Below are 20,386 nucleotides of genomic sequence, written 5' to 3' on the forward strand. Positions count from 1 at the left end.
AGTTCTAGCATTCATTCACTGATATTTCTTTTACATACCATTCTTCATATGTGAACCATTAGATGGTTCAAAATTGGTTAAGTTACTTCATAATGTTCGAAGCATTGTTAAAATTAGAAATTTAACTCAAAAACTCATTTTAAAATAGTAATTAACATTTCAGTATTTATTGCAAGCATTTTTTTTTATTTTGCTTGAAACTTAGTTATAATGCAGTCTTCCATGGACTGTATTGAGAATGCATGGCTGTAGATTAAGATGCATGTAGCATGGCTATATCTTTTAGAGTTTTCACGAGCCTTCATGAACTATCATTACCCTAAGTGTTCATAAGTACATATTTGTGGAGACTATTATGATTTTAACTTTAGTAAAGCACCCTTTACAGACTCAAAATTTTGAGGATCATTTTTGATACCACATATTTCTATTTCATTTAACTGTTGCTGCAAATCAAAGTAATACGTTTCCCAATTGTCCCAAACTCGCTGAAGAGTCACTATTCCATTGCCCATACTAAATCAGTTTTTCTGTGGATTTTCCTGATGAAAAGTGTTGAATTAAATTATGGTGGCATTTGGAAAGTTTTCTGTCTTGCTGATCAGTGTTTAAAATAACCTAATAAGTTGTTTATTCACTATATATTGATTTAAACAAATTAGTCTTTTTATTATAGGTGTATTATTTGGATATTTAGTAAGCCAAATTCTCCTTCCTTTTATGTGGTTGCACTTTTATCTGATGCAGTCTGATTTAATGCAATTGCAGCTGAGTAACTACGAGGGGAATTAGTTCCATTCTCTCCAGTAAAGATATTTGTTTTAATAGAGTGATTAATTTTGATATTTTTTCATCAGCTGAGCGAGAACATTTCAAATAAAAATAAATCATACACTTTTTCCTGTATATTATTTTGCTTTTCTAGTTGGCAATATAGATACTGGTGCATCCGTGTAGGGTTGCTTACTTGTAAGATTTCAGTATGCCGTATTAATAGGGGCATTTCTCAGCTGCTAGTTCTTCAAGACCTCTATTTCCAATCTGAAATAAATTGTTTTCCATCTGACAGAAGAAATACTCAAAATTATAATGACAGCTGAATACATTCAGTTATATTCATTGGGTCAACACATGAGTAACTCTGATTCTTATGGAAATTTGCTAGGATTGTGCATGCTCAAGTGTGCCTTCGATTTCATCTGTAACAAAAGAATTTATAATGAGCTAAGAGGCTCTAAAGTGAAATAAGAAGGCCCTAGTGAGGAAACTTTTTTTCTAAAGTCAGTTTAGTCAGAGGCATTCTGGCAGCTGATCTGACAAAGCACAAACTTGTATTTTTGGAGCTCGATGGGTACATTTTTTGTCAAATGTGGGTGGAGTTCATCTGTTTGTGATTCCTATGAGATAAGTGGATGCACATGTAAGTATGTGCTTTCTTTGTAGATGCAGTCTGAATTCATGTAACGGGTCAGACTTTAGACACTGGGGGCAAAGAAAGTTTCAGTCGTAAATCACTGGTGTGTGACAAACTGGACAGCATATGAAAATCTATTTTGCAGCTAGAGCTGGAAAATGTTGTTGGTCCCATTGTCTACTGAATTGCTCAAGAGTCTTTGGCACAGATTCACAAATGCACGTGGGCCCCAAGTTTAGATTCGCGTTTCTACCTTCCTATCCAACATCTTTCCTTAGTTACCACATTGCTAAATCTTTTAAGACTGTGGCCTGCTACCTTTATTTGCACAGTGATGCTTCTCCATCTAACAGTCTTTTCTGTTACATCTAAGTTGTATGCAGGTTCCTTGTGCTGAAGGGTCTGTACTGCTTCTCCTCCCCATCCCCCCGAAAGTCATGGACCTCACCAGAGTGCACTACTGCTCTTCTCTGGTCCAGATTTCCTGCACATCATTAGGGAGTGGTGCATAGCCGCGTGTCTCCGTAATGCAGGATTACAGTGCAGCCTAGGTGCTCACTTAGACCATTTTGGCACAGTCTCTGTTGACTTTCCCTGGATTAGTCTAATATTAAGATATTCCTTCTCAACAGAAATAAGAATATCAAAATTCAGTTTACAATATGTGATCACAAATAAAATGCTTTTTTTAAAGCCCCCCTTTCTTTACTACTTATTTGCTTACATTACCAACTTTCCTGCGTACATATGGCAGTTAAGAAGCTCTGTCTTTGATTCAAAGGTATATTCTTACAGCTGTTAATCTATTCTTGTCTTGAAATAGTCATTCAGAACAGAAGTTATTTTGCTTTCTTAATATCTCAAAATTTTCATAAAGGTTAATCCTCATTTTCTGAAGAACCAAATGCGTAACTGAAAAATGTACAAATGCAAAAGCTCAGCTTGGTGATCACTGTAAGTGCAAAAATAATGACAATTTTGTGGTTGATTTCACAAAATTATTGGAAATTCTTAACTATAGTTTCAAATTGTGTACCAATTACTAAGGCAAATGCAGCATTAGCATTTAATAATATTAGAGAAGACTGCTTTCATGGAGGTTTCAGCAGCTGCAAAGAATCACTGCTTGTAGATGGAAGTAAAGACTGCTATATCAAAATAACGGCAGTTTTGCGATTTCAAGAATATGTTAAGAAAAATATTTTTTCTTGTCATAGCACACATATATTGCTTATGTTTATATAATTCTACTGCCCACATTTATCATTTGGAATCGTGCAGTGATATGTAGAATTCTTTTTAATCAGTTCATGGAACTGTTAATAAAGAGAGTTTATATCAGCAACTCAAAGCACCTTTAATTTGAAGCTCAGCTTTAACAGAATTATTTTTAACATGCTTCTCTGTAGTATACCCACATCTTTTTATAAGAATAAAATATTACTTTAACTGCTGCATTGCAGCAGGAAACAATATAAAGAATTGTATGCATTTCTTAAAAAAAAAAAGAAAAGAAGTATTTGAAGATATGAATTGGTCCTTTGACTAGTACAGGGACTTGTACACCTACTACAGTAAATTTCTGGATCCAAACTAATCTATATGCAAACTATCCAAGTTCCACATTTTGTTACATTCCATCATTAAATAATTCCTATGCTTCCTGGAAAAGTAGAAAGAAAACTACATTTAGGGGAAGTATCTGATTCAGGCTGAAGTAATTTTATTCCCTGAAATCAAAACGTGGAATCAGATCATTGAGAGGTAGTATATATTAATAAATGAAGTTTATTCTCTTTTCCTAGTACGCTGTTGTATGATTCTGGGTAAAAATTCATCACTGATTCTTTACTGTAATTTACCTCATTTAGTGCATTAAATTGTAAGCTGTGGGATATTTAATATGTTATGAAATAAATAGTATTCAGCTAGGGAATCTTCCTCAATCATCTAGTTTTTTATTATCCTTAAATAACTTTAAATCTGGAGCTAAGCAATCCTCAGTTCAATGGAAAAAAAGATATTTCTAGTACTTAGAAAACATTTAAGATCTTGCCAGCTTTTGCAGGGTATACAGATGATCATTTTATAGGGATACGGCTCAACATTTCCATGTGTTCAAGGCTAACTTAATGAAACATTGCCTGTAAATGAAAAACGTTATTGACAGATGATAATAGAATTCATAATATGACAATATAAAATTCCCCTTCCCCTTTTTTGAGATCAAAATAGGAGGTACCTACAACTCATTTGGGGTATTATTTAGTATTATGAATAGGGACAATTAGCTGTAAACAAGTGTTCATCCTCATTTCTGGTAAGGTGCAAAGAGAAGAGGCATTTCCAAAACTTAAATTAGCATTTATAATGGTAACACATTATCTGAGTTCCACTCAGTCATTTGTAAAGTAGTTTTTGCATTTTCAATTATTTCAAATGTTTCTAATTTCTAATTACTGATATGAAAATGATCAAAAACATAATTTATTATTCTGCTTTCATTAATTTAGTAAAAAACAAGCATGGTTTGAGGCATTAGTGTCTGCAGAAACAGGTATATCTTTTCAATCAAGTCTTCAAGTAATTTCTCAATTAAATACAATTAAAAGCTGTTATATAGTTAGTAATATTCAAAGGGGTATTTTTTAGTTAGTAATATTCAGAGGGGTATTTTAATGAGCTATATTGCTTGTTCTATGGGTAAATATTCAGAATAATTTAATTTTCTATCATAAGTAATTTGTATAAATGATTATATTGTACTTACCTTCCTCCTATAGCAGCAGGGTGACAGTAATACCTTGTCATTTTCTGTATTGTCCTTTTTTAAAAATACCGAAGTTAAGACTGTATCAGAAGATTTGCTAGAACTGTTTTCATCATCCATGCAGCTTCCATTCCATATCACACTTGGGAGTTTCCCATGAGCAACGGCGAAACTTCTACATAAACTGCCATAAGCTTTATTGCAGCTGTCACACCGGTCCATGCAAAAAATTCTCTGCTCACTCTGGAGAGCACAGAGCCATTTTATTTGAGAATTTTAGGCAATGTTACTGTTGCTGTCACTGTCACGGTCACTATGGAAGTATGGATACAATTTGACCAACTTGACAATAGTTCAGCTAATAATTAAGCTAAAAGTTATTTGCAATTGTTCTCTCTGTTTTGTAAGCCTTATGTGTACAGGATGCACAGGTTTCCAGTATTGTGCCCCAGACAACTTAGCTGTGAAGAATTCTAGCATAAAATCATCTTTGGATAACAGATGTTTGGGTGTATAGGTTAACCCTCAGTATAGTTCGTTTAGGTAGATTAGAGATATTCTAGAATTATATTTTAAACTGAAATTTATATTCAAAAAACCTAACATGTAGTTTGTTGCCTAAAGCTTGGAAAAAAGTTTTGAATTGTTTTGATTTTAATTTTTGAGTAAGTGTAAACTAGTGTTCTTCTGATTGAGGAGGTGAGATTTTATCTCAAGCAAGCTTATTCAGAAAATGAAGTATCTTTTAGCAGATACAGCTCAGATTTAGTCATCCTGGGAGAAAGAACACGTCCAGTTCCTGTCTGGTGTGATCTTTTCTCTTCCTCTAACAAAAAACAACCACATCTTCAGCAGCAATCTTAGTATTCGAGATGAGGAAATCTCCATTGCAATCTTTTTGAGGGAGTCCTTGTTTTGCTTAAAATTTTGCATCCAATCTTTGTTCTGATGTCAGCAATAGCTTCCTATTTTTTTCTAGTTTTACTACACGACTCTGAAACTCTTTTTCAGCAGATAAGAATACTCTAGCATCACAGTACATCAAAACTTGTGGAGTATTGCAGTCCTTTGTTAAAAGGTTGATGAACCTTGGTGAAAATTTTCGGAGGTTTTGCTATGTCCTCTATGTAGACACTTTCATGCATGCCTTCAACTTTCACGGGCCTATCTTGCACTCAGCACTCACTAACCTTTGGTACTAAAAATGCCCACAAGTGGCAAGTTATTTGCTATGATGTAGATAGCTACTAATGAGGTCTCTGAGACGTTTTTTGTCCAGGTCCTTTTCTGATTTTCAAACAATAGCACCAGCCCTCCTCAAACTTGGGTAATGTCACATTTTAAATATGAAACCGCATTCGTTATTTCTGGGCTCCAACTAGGTGTAGTCTGAGAACAGTGCAAGTGTGCACACAGCATAATGGTAACTGATGTTGTTTGTTTCTGAGGTATGTGATATGTTTTTGTTAAGAGCAGTTTTCTTTGGGCCCAATTCTATCCTCAAAGTTCCATCAAAAGTCTTAGTGCTTCCTGGTTCCCTGATTCGTTGACCTCTCCCTCTCCCTGATTCAACAAATGAAAGAAAAAGATGTGTCCCATATTCTCACACCAAACTTAGCTCGTATGAACTGTAAGAAGCAAGAATTAGGCAAAATGACAGCTGCATTTGCAAAGGTCTGTCTGCACAGGCTTTCTAGCTCTGATAGTAACCAAAAAGTCCATAGTAAAACCAGTCATTCTTTTGTTCAGCTTTCTCTCCTTCCCACCTGCCTTCTCTGTCTCATATTTGTAATGATAAATGTATCAAGGCCAGGAAGAAATTATTGAAGCCAATCTTTTTAATAGACTAAAGTTGCTGTAAAGCTGATGCAGGGCTGGAGGCTGATGTGTGACACTGCGACACCTAGATGCTCTTCAGTTATCTTTGGATAACTTTCACTAGTTTGCTCAGTATTGAAAAAGATAGTCATGGTTCTTGAGCCTGTGATATTGCAAGTTATATAATGAGGGAAAACAGTCTTAGAGTACCTTGGATGATGTAATGCATAACCTAATAGGTCCCCCTTCTCATTTATATATTATTAAGATGAATCTGGTCTGTGGTAGAACATGTTCTCATCCTAGGATTACTTACTACTTTTTTAAAAAAGTCTGCCTCCGGGTCTAATGCTAAGAAAATGCATTTGGATAGGTTAGATGTCCATTAGAATAGGTTGGTAAACAACTGATGCATAATTTGGGAAAAAGAGCATGAATGCCTCCTTGATGCTTGTGATCAGTGTTCAAACTTGCAGTAAAATGTGTAATTAAGTTTCACTGAAAATATGACCAAGCCCAATACTGACTCTATCCAGTCCATGTTTTTAAGATGACTATAACAAATTTAGTAGACGATCAGAAAAGAACTACAAGAATTATACAAATTATGCAAAATATGAATGAAAAAAGCTTGTACCATCATAGCAAGAGTCTTAAAAGGAGCAACTTATTTAATTTATCTAACTGAAGATAAAGAAGTGACTAGATCATAGTCCTTTCCTGCATAAAGAGAAGTTTTCTGATACAGACTGGTTCTTTAACTGAACAGAGTAACTCATTACAAGAACTGATGATGGAAGCTGAAGCTAGACAAATTCAGAGACGAGACAAAATGCTTATTTTGGAATCTAAACAGTAATTTCAGAAGTGACAAATTTTCTACCAGTGAGGATGGAATTCTCGTCAGATGTCTAGAAATAAGCAATTGAAGTCTGAAAGATAATAGGCACCTATTGAAAGCAGTTCATCTTACTTATCTTTCTTATCTAGTTTAGGGTGAAATTCAAAGTGTATATCAAGGCAAAGATCATGCTAAATAGAAAAGGCACAGGAATATCAACACTTCAAAATGGACTAATATTCTGATAATTGTTTTAAGTCCTAAACAGAAATGAACTACCAAAAACTTTGCAGCTCATTTGTATTATTTAGAAAGAAAAAATTCTACAACATATACAACGACCAGTATCCTCTACAGTGTACCCTAAATGCTCATAGTTTTTGAAACAAGGTAGTTTTGGCTAAGTTCAGCAGGAGAACGTCTTTCTATTAAGCTGAAGCAAAAGTCAGAAGGGCACTTTATGTATGAGCAGTGCTGGATGAGTCTCTGTGGATGCCCTCACAGGGATGCCGTCTCCCTGTGTTACATGAAATAAACCTGCATTGCTTAGATTCCATTCAAAAGTTCACTACTGTATGAGAATTCTGGAATGTAAGTTACTCTGGGTACTGTTCCCCAAGTCAGAAACCTAGTTCAATCTTCTCCTCCTCATCTTCTAGTACTTAGTGAAAGTCATCTCAGTTTCTCTGCCTCTGTACATATAGACATTTAAAAGTGATGCAAGTAATTTGTCCTGACTGCATGATATGTCAGGATATCCAACAGCTGAATGATTTTTTGAAAGTTATGTGAACATTTAGATGTGTATTCCTGGAAGGACTAACCATTGGAATTCTTTGCAAACCCAGACTTTCATTCTCTAATTTCCTTTTGTTGCCCTCTTACCAGTAGGTTATAGATCTAGTTCTAGAGAAAGTAAATCTACAACACTAACTGTGCCAGAACAGCAAAGAACAACCCATCATCGTTCACGATCTGTATCTCCTCACCGTGGCGACGATCAGGGCAGGACCCGTTCACGTTTACCAAATGTGCCATTACAGAGGTAGGCATCATGAAGCACTGAGTGCTGAAGTTTGAAGTTGTATAATATATCACTGGTTCCTCATGTTCCTCATGTTCCTCATTTTCTCATGTTCAGCAAGTATCCATTTTTTCATGATACTGGGTTTTTTTTGGTATCTTAATTCAATAGTGTAGCATTTGAACCTGAAGCATGCTCTGATTAATCACTCAAGAGCACCCAAGAAATGAATTCTTAATCATAACCTTGTAAAACTCTTCTTACTGATATTTTCCCTGTGATTCATCATCTTTCTTTGTTGTACCATGAGGAAAATGTAGGTTCAGAAATGCTTTCAGTCAGTGGCTGAATCTTCTATGAAGGCACTGGAGTATTTTTGTATATCACTAGCAGTTGCACTTTTCAGTAATGCATCCTCAGTAGATAGATAGAGGGGTATGGCTGTACATAAAACAGGCTGTGGCACTTACTCCTCTTTCTATAGTTGAAAGAATGAGACAGTTCCTCTTTTGCTTTTACAAACAGATGTATGTGCTCTTGCTGGAAAAAGTCTGCATCTTTCTGTCTGTGAGCACAACACACAAAATATTTGATAATCGATTCCACCATCCTTTAGTTTGATGCTTTGTAAAACTAAAGCATCTTGCTCCAGTGCCAGTTATTACACTGAAGGCAGAATCTACCCTTCAAGAAATGAGTGGTTTCTTCTCTTATTTTGTTCCTTATGAAGAGAGCTTTAAATTCTGGTTATGGAGGTCAGATCCTGCCTAAGGTTGTATAGAATTATTTCCCTTCTCTATGACACTTAGTTTGGGATTAATAAAGTCTGCTGGAAATTTCCATATCCCATATCCCATGCCAGTATTTCTTAAAGAACACTTGTAGATACCTGCCAAAAGTTTACAGCCCAGAATAAGCCCTTTAGAAATCTAGCCATGAATCAACATTCATAGATTCATTTGATTTTCATCTAATTTGATGTGAAGTATTATCAGTTCTTATGTTTTCTCAGTTATTCTTTAAGTACAGGCATTAAAAATACTTTTTCTGAGTCCATCAGTGGAATAGACACATTCTTCTGAAAAAGGCAGAAATGGCTGCTCTCTATACTTTAAGAGGGATTTTTTTCTACAGGAAACACTATTTTTAAAAAGTTATATATTAACAATTTACAAATTAAAGAATTCCTCCAACTGACTTGTACTGTAATCCATTAAGATATATTATTTATGGGACAAATGATATTTTGATATGTATGTCTGTCTTTCAGGAGTTTAGATGAAATTCATCAGATGAGAAGATCACGCTCTCCAACTAGACACCATGATGCCTCCAGAAGTCCAGCTGATTACAGATCCCGAGACATGGATAGTCAGTATTTGTCAGATCAAGAAAGGTACATTGTCAGCCTGAACTTGGAAACAAGTTCACAAGTCTCTATGTCACTTTGCCTAATTTTCACGTGTTCAGTAGAAAACCACAGTCTGATAATAATAGGAAAGAAGGGAGAAATTATCCTAATGGTCAAAACTAATTATGATTAAATTATCTATTGCTCCTTTGTTAGTAGAAATGTGCGCTAGGTTGACAGTAATAGCAGGTGTCTAGAGTAATGGTTCTTGGGTGTTTGTCCTTGACTGTATTCCGTTGTTTATTTCATGAATGTAAGCCCAGAGGTTTTTGCTAGAAATCCATTAATCTACATATATGCCATAGCTATCCTTGACACATGTTAATCTTATTTGGTAGTCCACAAAATACCAGGCATGCCTTCCTGCTGCTTGGGAGTCGCATATGCCGTTGTTTGTATTCCTATGCTAAATATATTTTAGACATCTACATATGTGGTCTCAGTACATCCTATATAACATTCTGTTGAACTTGGTACAGTACGAATTTGTATAGGATAGCAAGGATAGTTACGGTACTTGTAATTAGCAAAAATCTCCGATCTTAGATGCTTGGTGTATGTACATCTCTCCCTGGAATACATGCAGTGACTACGCTCCTAAAAGAACGCTGGTTCTCTAGCAGTAGACATGTTTTCAATTATATAGAAATATCTTTTAATAGCATGGAAGAAAAAAGAAAATTTCTGCTTAGTTTATACCTTGAAAAAGTTAAAAAGTTATTTCAGCTTGTACTTGGTAAGCAAAGTGGTGACAGTTGTATAAATTATGAATGTTTGTGGGGCATTTATTTATTAACAAAATATCAGATAGCTAAGCTGTAGTAGCAAAGTTTTACCATTCATATACAATCAATTGTCCTAGTGAAATCTTTGGAATTCTTTTTATAGTAGGTTAACATTTGTTATGAGTAAAGATGACAAACCTTCCAAATAATTGAGTACATTGAATACAGAAAATGCATTTTATATTACTGTGAAGACATGTGAAAGAAATGAAGCATAAAATCTCTGGAACTCTTTGTCCAGTTTTGAAGCAACATAGAAATTGAATAACAGATGGCTTTTGCAGTTAAACTAGTTCAGTTTTGTATATGATCTTGCCTGCTTTGTTTTTTAATATGATAATACACATATGGGGATTAATGAGTCGTTCGGAACAATTTAAAATTACAGCGTCATATTTTATAGGCAAGAAGTATGTACAGAATTGCCTGAGTTGAATTGTGGTACGGAATTTGCTTTTAGAGGTGAATTGAAATGCTTTTTAACTGTAGTAAAATCAGATTTATAGTTAACCTAATTCAAGTAATTTCCACTTGTTACAAATGTTTCATGTTATCATTTATAAGTAGTGATATATTGAAAATATTCCTGAAAATATATATTGAACAGTTTGCTTATTGAGCAGATCTGAAGAGGAAGAGATTTTTAAAAGTAACTTTTGTCACTAGGAATAAATATAGAGAGCTGTATATAAAATTATCACAGAATCATTTAGGTTGGAAGCACCTCTGGAGATCATCTAGTCCAACCTCCCTGCTCAAGCAGGGACCTCTAGAGCATATTGCCCAGGATCACATCCAGACAGGTTTTGAATATCTCCAGGGAAGGAGACTCCACTACCTCTCTGGGCAACCTGTGCCAGTGCTCTGTCACCCTCACAGTGAAGAAGTTTTTTCTCAGGTTTAGGTGGAACTTCCTGTGGTTCAGTTTCTGCCCATTGCCTCTTGTCCTGTTGTTGGGCACCACGGAGAAGAGGCTGGCCTCATCCTCTTGACACTCCCCCTTCAGATACTTGTACACGTTGATGAGATCGCCTCTCAATCTTCTCTTCTCCAGGCTGAACAGGCCCAGCTCTCGCAGCCTTTCTTCAGAGGATAGATGCTTCAATCCCCTCGTCATCTTGGTAGCCCTCCGCTGGACTCTCTCCAGGAGTGCCATGTCTCTCTTGTCCTGGGGAGCCCAGAACTGGACCCAGTACTCCAGGGGAGGCCTCTCCAGGGCTGAGGAGAGGGGCAGGATCACCTCCCTCCACCTGCTGGTGACACTCTGCCTCATGCACCCCAGGGTACCATTGGCCTTCTTGGCCACAAGGGCACAGTGCTGCCTCATGCTCAACTTGTTGTCCACCAGCACTCCCAGGTCCTTCTCTGCAGAGCTACTTTCCAGCAGGTCAACTCCCAGCCTGGACTGGTGCCTGGGGTTCTTCCTGCCTGGGTGCAGGACCTTGCACTTGCCTTGGTTGAACTTCATGAGGTTCCTCTCCGCCCACCTCTCCAGCCTGTCCAGCTCCCTCTGAATGGCAGCACAGCCCTCTGGCGTGTTAGCCACTCCTCCCAGTTTAGTATCATCAGCAAACTTGCTGAGGGTGCACTCTGTGCCTTCCTCCAGGTCATTGATGAATATATTGAACAAGACTGGACCCAGGACTGACCCCTGGGGGACACCGCTAGCTACAGGCCTCCAACTAGGTTCTGCACCACCGACCACAACCCTCGGAGCTCGGCCATCCAGCCAGTTCTCCGTCCACCTCACTGTCCACTCATCTAGCCCACACTTCCTGAGCTGGCCTAGGAGGATGTGATGGGAGACAGTGTCAAAAGCCTTGCTGAAGTCCAGAAAGACAACATCCACTGCTCTCCCCTCCTCTACCCAGCCAGTCATTCTATGATAGAAGGCTATCAGATTGGTCAAGCATGATTTCCCTTTGGTGAATCCATGCTGACTACTCCTGATCACCTTCTTGTCCTCCAGATGCTTAGTGATGGCCTCCAGGAGGAGCTGTTCCATCCCCTTTCCAGGGAGGGAGGTGAGGCTGACAGGCCTGTAGTTTCCTGGCTCCTCCTCCTTACCCTTTTGGAAGACTGGGGTGACACTGGCTTTCTTCCAGTCCTCAGGCACCTCTCCTGATCTCCAGGACCTTTCAAAGATGATGGAGAGTGGCCTAGCAATAACATCCGCCAGCTCCCTCAGCACTTGCAATTGCGTCCCATCGGGGCCCATGGATTTATGGATGTCAAGTTTGGACAAATAATCTCTAACCTGATCCTCCTCGACCAAGGGAGAGTCTTCCTTTCTCCAGCCTTCCTCTCTTGTCCCCAAGGTCTGGAATTCCTGAGGACTGGCCTTAGCAGTGAAGACTGGAGCAAAGGCAGCATTCAATAACTCTGCCTTCTCTCTATCCGTTGTTACCAGGGCACCCGCCCCATTCAGCAGCGGGCCCACGTTTTCCCTCGTCTTCCTTTTGCTCTTGATGTATTTGAAGAAGGCCTTCTTGTTGTCCTTGACATCCCTTGCCAGATTTAATTCCAACTGGGCCTTAGCCTTCCTTGTCGCATCCCTGCACACTCTGACAACGTCCCTGTATTCCTCCCAAGTGGCCTGTCCCCTTTTCCACATTCTGTGGACTTCCTTCTTCTGTTGGAGTTTTGCCAGGAGTTCCTTGCTCATCCGTGCAGGTCTCCTGCCCGCTTTGCTCGACTTCTTACTCAGAGGGATGCACCGATCTTGAGCCTGGAGGAAGTGATGCTTGAATATTAACCAGCTTTCTTGGACCCCTCTTCCTTCTAGGGCCCTACCCCATGAGATTCCCCTCAGTAGGTCCCTGAAGAGGCCAAAGTTAGCTCTCCTGAAGTCCAGCGTTGCAATCCTACTCATTGCCCTGCTCCCTCCTCGTAGGATCCTGAACTCCACCATCTCATGGTCACTGCAGCCAAGGCTGCCCCCAGCCTTCACATCTCCAACTAGACCTTCTTTGTTTGTTAGTACAAGGTCTAGCAGCGCACCTCTTCTTGATGGCGTCTCCACCACCTGTGTCAAGAAATTATCATCAATCCTCTGCAGGAACCTCTTTGACTGTTTGTGCCTAGCTGTGCTGTCTTGCCAACAGATGTCAGGGTGGTTGAAGTCTCCCAGGAGAACCAGGGCATGTGAACGTGAGGCTACTTCCAGTTGTCGGTAGAAGGCCTCATCGATGACTTCCTCCTGGTCAGGTGGCCTGTAGTAAACCCCCACAACAGTGTCACCCATGTTAGCCTGCCCTTTAATCCTTACCCATAGGCTCTCAACTTGCTCTTCATCCACCCCGAGGCAGAGCTCCATACGTTCTAGCTGCTCCCTCACATAAAGAGCAACTCCACCACCTCGCCTTCCTGGCCCGTCTTTCCTAAAAAGCACATAGCCATCCATGACAGCATCCCAGTCATGTGAACTATCCCACCATGTCTTTGTCACTGCAATGAGATCATGGCCCTGCGACCGCACACAGATCTCTAACTCTTCCTGTTTATTCCCCATGCTGCGTGCATTGGTATACAGGCATTTCAGAGAGCCAGTCAAGCACACAGGCTTCCCATGAGAGGTGCAAGAGGAGCCTCCATAGCCATGTTCCATGCTGTCTCCCCTGGCTGTATACACCCACTGGAGGCATCCTGACTTGAGCGGTGTTTTACTGACTCTCCTGCCACTATACCACTCCCCTTCCCCCATCTTGCCTGGTTTAAAATTATCTTACAGTGATGTCTGAAAAAGTTTAAATACATGAATGCAGGAATTATGCTTGGAGAGCAGGGCTTGCTTTGAGGCTATCATGAGGATAAGCCATCAGAGCAGAGCTCAGCAGCAATGGGCTTCTGAGCCCATTGCTCAGAATGGCAAATGGACAGAAATGCCCATTTGCTTCTGACTGGAGTAAGAAATGGTCGTAATTTCTTTTCAGTGCTCAGAAAACACTTTTCAAAAGTTGAAGCTCAGACATGAAGAACTTACATGGCTTATCTGCAGGATCTAAACACAGGTCCAGTTACTCTCCTTGAGTAATAATCTTGTTTGCGGTGGTCTCATTTTTCCCATTTTCCTTTTTCTCTCTCTGCCAGATTTCTTCAATTGTGGAAGCTGTTTAACTCTTACAGCTTCTACTGTCTGTCAGTAAATAAACCCAGCATCATAGAGAAGGCCAAAACAGCTCTTGTTGAGAAAGATTCTCTTTCATATCCAAGGATTTTAAAAAATCTTTATTATAGTCAGTGTTAGTATCAGTATTATGCATTAGCATCAGTATCAGTATTATGTGTTGTTCATTTACTAAATCCTTCATATAAACAAGTGCCTTCTTGACCATACTGAATGTACACTTGGTTAGAAAAATGAGACCGGGCCCGTGGAATTTTTCTGATAGTTTCGTAACAGAAATTGCAGAGACTGATTATTTCTGGCTGTTTTCTCAGTGATCTGTTATTGGTCCCAAATTGATATGGAACAGTCTGAAAAATTTGTTTTAAAACTAGGTGCTATAGCCTCTTACTAAAGCATCTGGTGTAATGCATTTCCAGTGGAACTGATTTATCCACTTCACCTTTTTTATATATGCTTACATTATAGATATATGGTATAATATATATATTTACAGAAAATGATATGTATATCTGTTAGGAAAAACTTTTTATTAAGAAATCTGAATAGGCAGTGTATCTTTGTTCTGAATTTAGTATCATCATCTTATTCTCAGAGATCACTCTTTCAATTTTTTCTGTTCTTTTTATTCCTAAGTGAAATCTGTTAATCTTAAACATTCCCATTAGAAAGCACATGTTTTAGAAGAATAATCTTTATTGCAAATGTCTCCAAAACAGTCTTAATTTATTATGGAACTGCCAATATCTTCTGATACTATCAGAGCCCTACTGTTACAGATTCTTTTGCTTTGTTTTTTAACTAGATGCTTTTGTGGTGGATATTTTATATTCCTTACCTGGACGTATTTCATATCACTGCTTGCCATGGGCCAATTATAACAGATAATTCTTTGGCTTAGCCAAAATAGCAAAGTATCGTGTGATTTAACCTGGACTTTGCATCTGCTATCTTTCAGACTGTTTAAGTTTTTATCTTCCTTCTACCATAGCAGTTACTATCTCTAATAAGTAAGCAGTCCATGAAACTGCATGTTTGTAGTGCTGATGCTAATTTCCTCAGCTCTTGCAGGAAAATCACAAAAATCTACAGAAAATGGTAACTTTGTGTGAAAATGCATTACATTTGTTTGTAATTTGGAAACCTGCAGATATATTCTATTAATCCTCTGAGGTCTTGAATGGATTTGCTATTTTTCACTTTAAGAAAAACAATTCAGTTCACCTTTAATGTTTTGTTGCATCAAAATCAGGCTAGTGGTTCCAGATACAAACTTAAATCTCACATGTGACTTAAAAGTGATTATTTCAATTTTCCAAGTTTAGAACTTTACATAAATTTTACCTATGATGCATCAGTTAAGTTGGTCATTTTATAATGGTATGAAGCACAAAACTCATTGAACAACTGCTCCTTTATATGTTTTGTAATCTTTTTTTCTCTCTGTCGCCATAGTACTTCGTATGATTCCCAGCTTTCAAAATAACATGTTTCCATGAAGTTTAGCTTTACTTTCACGTTTATGATAATTAGGAGTTTTAGGGCTTTGTCTTTGTGGTTGTGTTGAAGTGCATACATAAAGCCACAAGATAAATTGAAGGGATTTGTCATATCATAGTCATATTTACCATAGACATAAATCTATATTAATTTTACCATCTTACTGGCCTTAGCATGTGTTTGGTTACAGTGAAGTAATACTATAATAGATGACTGGTCCATGAAATGGAAACAATTAGAAACAAAATTCTGATGGCTGATTAGCAAATTTTCTGTTTCCTTTAGGGGCTGCATTACAAAATACGGTGAAGAGCTTTGAGTCAGAACTTATATTTACTTATATTTGTCCAAACATATTTTCAGTAAACATATATTGTCCTTTTTCCCGAAAGGGCACCTGGTTACTCTTCCCATTGCATTTGCTACAGCATAAACCAGTTTGGAGTACGTTAGTAACTAGCCCTTCCTGCATTTTCATGTATGCTTTTGTGGCTTAAGAAAACCCAGAAGACTCTGTCCTTCCTTTTTCTAAAATATTTCTCCATGTTTTAACAAGCAATTACTTCATGAAAGAGGAGATTACTAGTGAAATGTAACTGGTTTATGGATTCCTGTCAGCTTTTATCATGAACAACTTGGAAACAGTACTTCTGAATTTTGAAAGGAGAAAACTCACAAAATTAGGTGCCAAAGTAAAAGGCATTTGCTGCAAATGTAGTTGTCACAGGCTTTTTTTGGCTCACATTCTTTGAGAAGTGCTGCCTGGGTTTGAACGTTATCAGGCTATCTATCTGGGAGCAAGCTTCTTGTTTCTTTTTATGTTTTCATTTGCATATCATTGGCATAACTCATGTCATCTAATGCTTCATAATTATATCTGTTTCACTCACCACCCATCCTGTCTGTGCAGTGAGCTTCTTATGCTGCCCAGAGCAAAACGAGGAAGAAGTGCAGAGTGCCTACATACCATCAGGTAAATACAGGAATTTAGTAATCATGAACATATCTGGTTAGTTTGGTATACTTTGCGTGCCCGATGATTGTTTTCCATAGCTGTATTTATGTCCTAGTAAGTAAAGAATTTTCGAATGTGTTGTAATCTGGGTGTCAATTGTTCTTTTTTCCTTTTTTTCCTTTTTTTTATCAGATCGAAATAAGTGTATGTATGTGTTTGCTAACTTCATAAGTAAGGATAAAGCAGTTGAACTGCTGATTTTGCAGCTGCATTTTGTGGTGGATTATCTGTCTAGTCACAGAAGTCCTGACCTACCAATGCATGGCAATATTACAGTTTTATGCATTCCTATTTTGTTGTTTTTATGTTATTTTGTTTCCATTTTTATTTATTGCAGAATGCTAAAAGCATGCATACAAAGAGCCCCTCTTAGAGTTTTAACAGCAGGTTATTGAAGATACATTTTCAGGAGGACGATGAGCTGGATGAGGATTGCAGGTTCTGTACGTTAATCTGCCAAATCCCAGACTGCAGGACTGATGTATGAAACATCTCAGACTCATCCAAGTGCCACAGCACCTAAAATTTAGACAGAAGAGAGCTAGCGTAATTCAGCTAGACTATTATTTTATTGTGAGGAAAAGGAGAAAGTGGGATTTGGGCTTCTATTTAGCGTTTAGGTCTGAAATTAAGCTTGTATATAGGTTTAGAATGAGTGTCTAAAACATTTTAATGCATTTGTAAGTGTTGTGCAAGGATGTACAGGATGTAAGGATGTACAACTTAATTTTGATCTCTCTCCTTGCATTATTTTGAAAGAATTTTAAAAATTTTACTCAAGTAATTAATCTTTTAAGACCAAAATAGACTGTGCTGGTCCAAGCAGAAAACAAGTTAGCACTAGAACTTTCTGAAACTTCTTTTCATCACTTAAATGGAAAGTAATTTATTGTGAATCAGAATGATCAAGCTGATAGGACTGACCTCATGACATTTAAGAAGTGATATGTTTCTACTTGCTAAACAAATAAATAACAAGGCCACATACTTTTGAAAGAGCTTCTTAGAAATTGCTGCTTACAATTATATTTTATCTCTTCCTGACTTGAAAAGCATTGCATGAGTATTTGTGGATTGCTTCTTCAACATGTTATACCACTCTTATCCCATTTCATATGTCTGGTATTAGGGAATTATACTAGCAAAAAACTATAGTAATGTATTAATAAATGAAATGTTTAACTGCTCATCTTTCTGGAATGAGGGCTTCTTTATTGCCGTAAAGAAAAACTTGACCTTTCCAAATAGTTAACTTAAAACCTATAGAGTATTATGTGTAGTATAGCCATGGAGAACAGAGATTATAGTGTACACTAGCTGAAAACGTCCATAGTACAACTGAGAAGAGGCCAACAATCTTTGCTTTTTGTGACACCTGATATTATACTGACTTTGGTCAGTTGTACAGGAAAGAACAGTGATTTATGTGGGCATGATTTAAAGGCTCCCTGGGAATCCCAGATCTGAAGGGGTCTCATATAACTTGTTCTTTCATTTTGGAATTGTGCTAAAAATTAGATCCATGCATTAACTTTGCATTCTGGGCACATCTTTAATTTTTAATAGAATCTCCACCAGTGCTGGAAGCTCCCTGTTCCCAGTGTTGCAAAAGTAAATGAGACTCAAATACCCTTGTCTAATAAATCTAATGTTCCCCCCACACACACACTTTTTTTTGACACATCTGGTAACTTTACATGAGTACATGTCAGCTTGTGGAAAAGATCTTTCAGTTAGAATCAATAGAATCATAGGTTTTGTCATCTGCAAGTGGTACAAATGAAGTATTTAACCATTTTTTGGTTCAGGAACTGAGTGTTATTATTTTTTTTTGGGGTCACTATTATATATCTTAAAACCATGGAATTTTCAAAACTATATTATCTAATGTATTTTTTTCAGTTCTCTCTTGTAGGATTTTCTCCTACATAATAGTTTATATTCATTTGCCCTGGGTTGTTTTAATTCCTTTGACTGAATTAGAACTGAAGATGTTATGATTCCGTTCTGTTATACTGTTTAATAGTAAAATTGTAAATATAAAAACTTTCCAAAAAAGTTGCGTACCAATGCAGCTGTTACATTAAAATTTACGTTTTAAATTTCAATAGAAAGAGTTTCACTCTCATACTGCAGCTAAAAAAACTTTTGCCTCAACATTTTCAAATTTTAATTTTTCATTTATTTCACTCCCTGTTGTTTTATGTCAGTTTACTGTCAAAGAATGGCAATTTTTCCCACCACATTACCATGGCCTTTTTCTTTCAGCTGCATCTTCTACAGCCTCCCAGCTATGGACTCCTTCCTTTTCCTATTAAAGATTGTAATTCACTGTACAATTCTTCAATGACAGTGTTTAAATTGTCACTTAATCCATGAACTAAACATTGTATGATGAACTTTTGATGAACTTTGCCCAGCCACTATAGATTTCCAGTTGCATTACAAATATACTACTCAGTCTGTCCTGCTAACCAATTTCTGCTAAAAATTTTTCGTGGGCAGCCATAGATTAGGTAAGAGGAACAAGAGGAACACTAAATTCAGACAGTGCAGCGCTTGCTTTCCTTTTTAGTTTACTGTTCTAGTTATTGCTGTTATTTTCTTTGGTTCAAATAAGTACCAAATCCACCCATGTGAGTATTTAAATAACAGAAAACAGTAGGTTGATTTCTAAAATTAGCTGTGAAGCATATACAGCCTAATCCAAGTTTGAAGTGTCCAGAAAATTACCTACGTCCATACTTGACTATATAGTCTCATGAACCCTTTCACAAAATATTGGGTCTGTGTACAGGTTTTACATATCTTTTCTGCTTTCTCATTTATAATGGCCTGACAAACATTTATTCGTGTTAGAAATAGCGTTATATGGCTTTGTTCTTGTTTTCTAGACAACTTTCTGAATAACGTTTTTATGAAGAGTTGACAACTTCAGCTTAAAATGGGGAAGAAAAGTTGAGGGTCTGTCAATTAGTATGAGATGCTCCAAGCTACCAAGTCAAGATATGCGGTTAGTTTGCTGCACTAGTGTTGAATAATACTATTCCTAACTGTCCGTCCTATCTATCTGCTGGCGGCTATTGCCTTGTAGCAGAGACAGTGGAAGGGAACCTGTGCCGTAGACCATATAGTTGGCAGTCCACCTCTTAGCTCACACCCACTTTGATTAGTAGTATCTGCAGTAAGCCAGGATGAGCTGGAGCATCTGATGGACACCCATTCCTTTTTTCCAGCTTCCCAGTGACTTCAGCAGTAATGACTAAACCTGTACAACAGGTGGTCAAAGCTCCTCTGTTAAATCCCTTAGGATTTTTCATATGTTAGCGTTTCTAGAAAGAGGGTGGTTTCATCTCTGGGTGACATATCCAGGTTTGTAATGTTGATCTGGTGTGTCTAGGTCTAAATGTCAGTAGGAATCAAAATGTTCTATTGAGAGGGACTGTTCTTGAAGCTGGCAAAACCCTCAAAGCTGCTGGTCCTTCTGCTAACGCTACTGCAGTTCTGTCTGGGTAGGGTACGTGCAAAATTGTTGGAACTTGGTTATTAACCCTTAAACCATGAAATGCTCCTGATTGTAATGTAGAGAGCCACCACCTGCCCTTACATTTCTCCTTTGCTCACTGGGACAGAATTGAATAAAGCACTTTATATCCCCTGTTCTAAAATAAATAATTCTAAA

The 20,386-nt window shown here is 37.7% G+C and overlaps 1 protein-coding gene across 40 annotated transcripts in view; it reads left to right on the forward strand.

The window, feature by feature from the left end:
* Positions 1-20,386, forward strand: part of RIMS1 (regulating synaptic membrane exocytosis 1) — a 361,088-nt gene that overhangs the window by 212,893 nt on the left and 127,809 nt on the right. For 23 of the 40 annotated variants that reach the window (XM_068937510.1, XM_068937548.1, XM_068937511.1 and 20 more), the window contains 3 exons: positions 7,732-7,888; positions 9,138-9,263; positions 16,600-16,662. In XM_068937510.1, the coding sequence (XP_068793611.1) occupies positions 7,732-7,888; positions 9,138-9,263; positions 16,600-16,662 (346 nt within the window). The remainder of the gene's footprint in view (positions 1-7,731; positions 7,889-9,137; positions 9,264-16,599; positions 16,663-20,386) is intronic. The other 17 variants (XM_068937515.1, XM_068937550.1, XM_068937549.1 and 14 more) reach the window with 3 other exon arrangements.

Source organism: Struthio camelus, chromosome 3 (assembly GCF_040807025.1).
Source record: "Struthio camelus isolate bStrCam1 chromosome 3, bStrCam1.hap1, whole genome shotgun sequence".
Classification (NCBI taxonomy): Eukaryota; Metazoa; Chordata; class Aves; order Struthioniformes; family Struthionidae; genus Struthio; species Struthio camelus.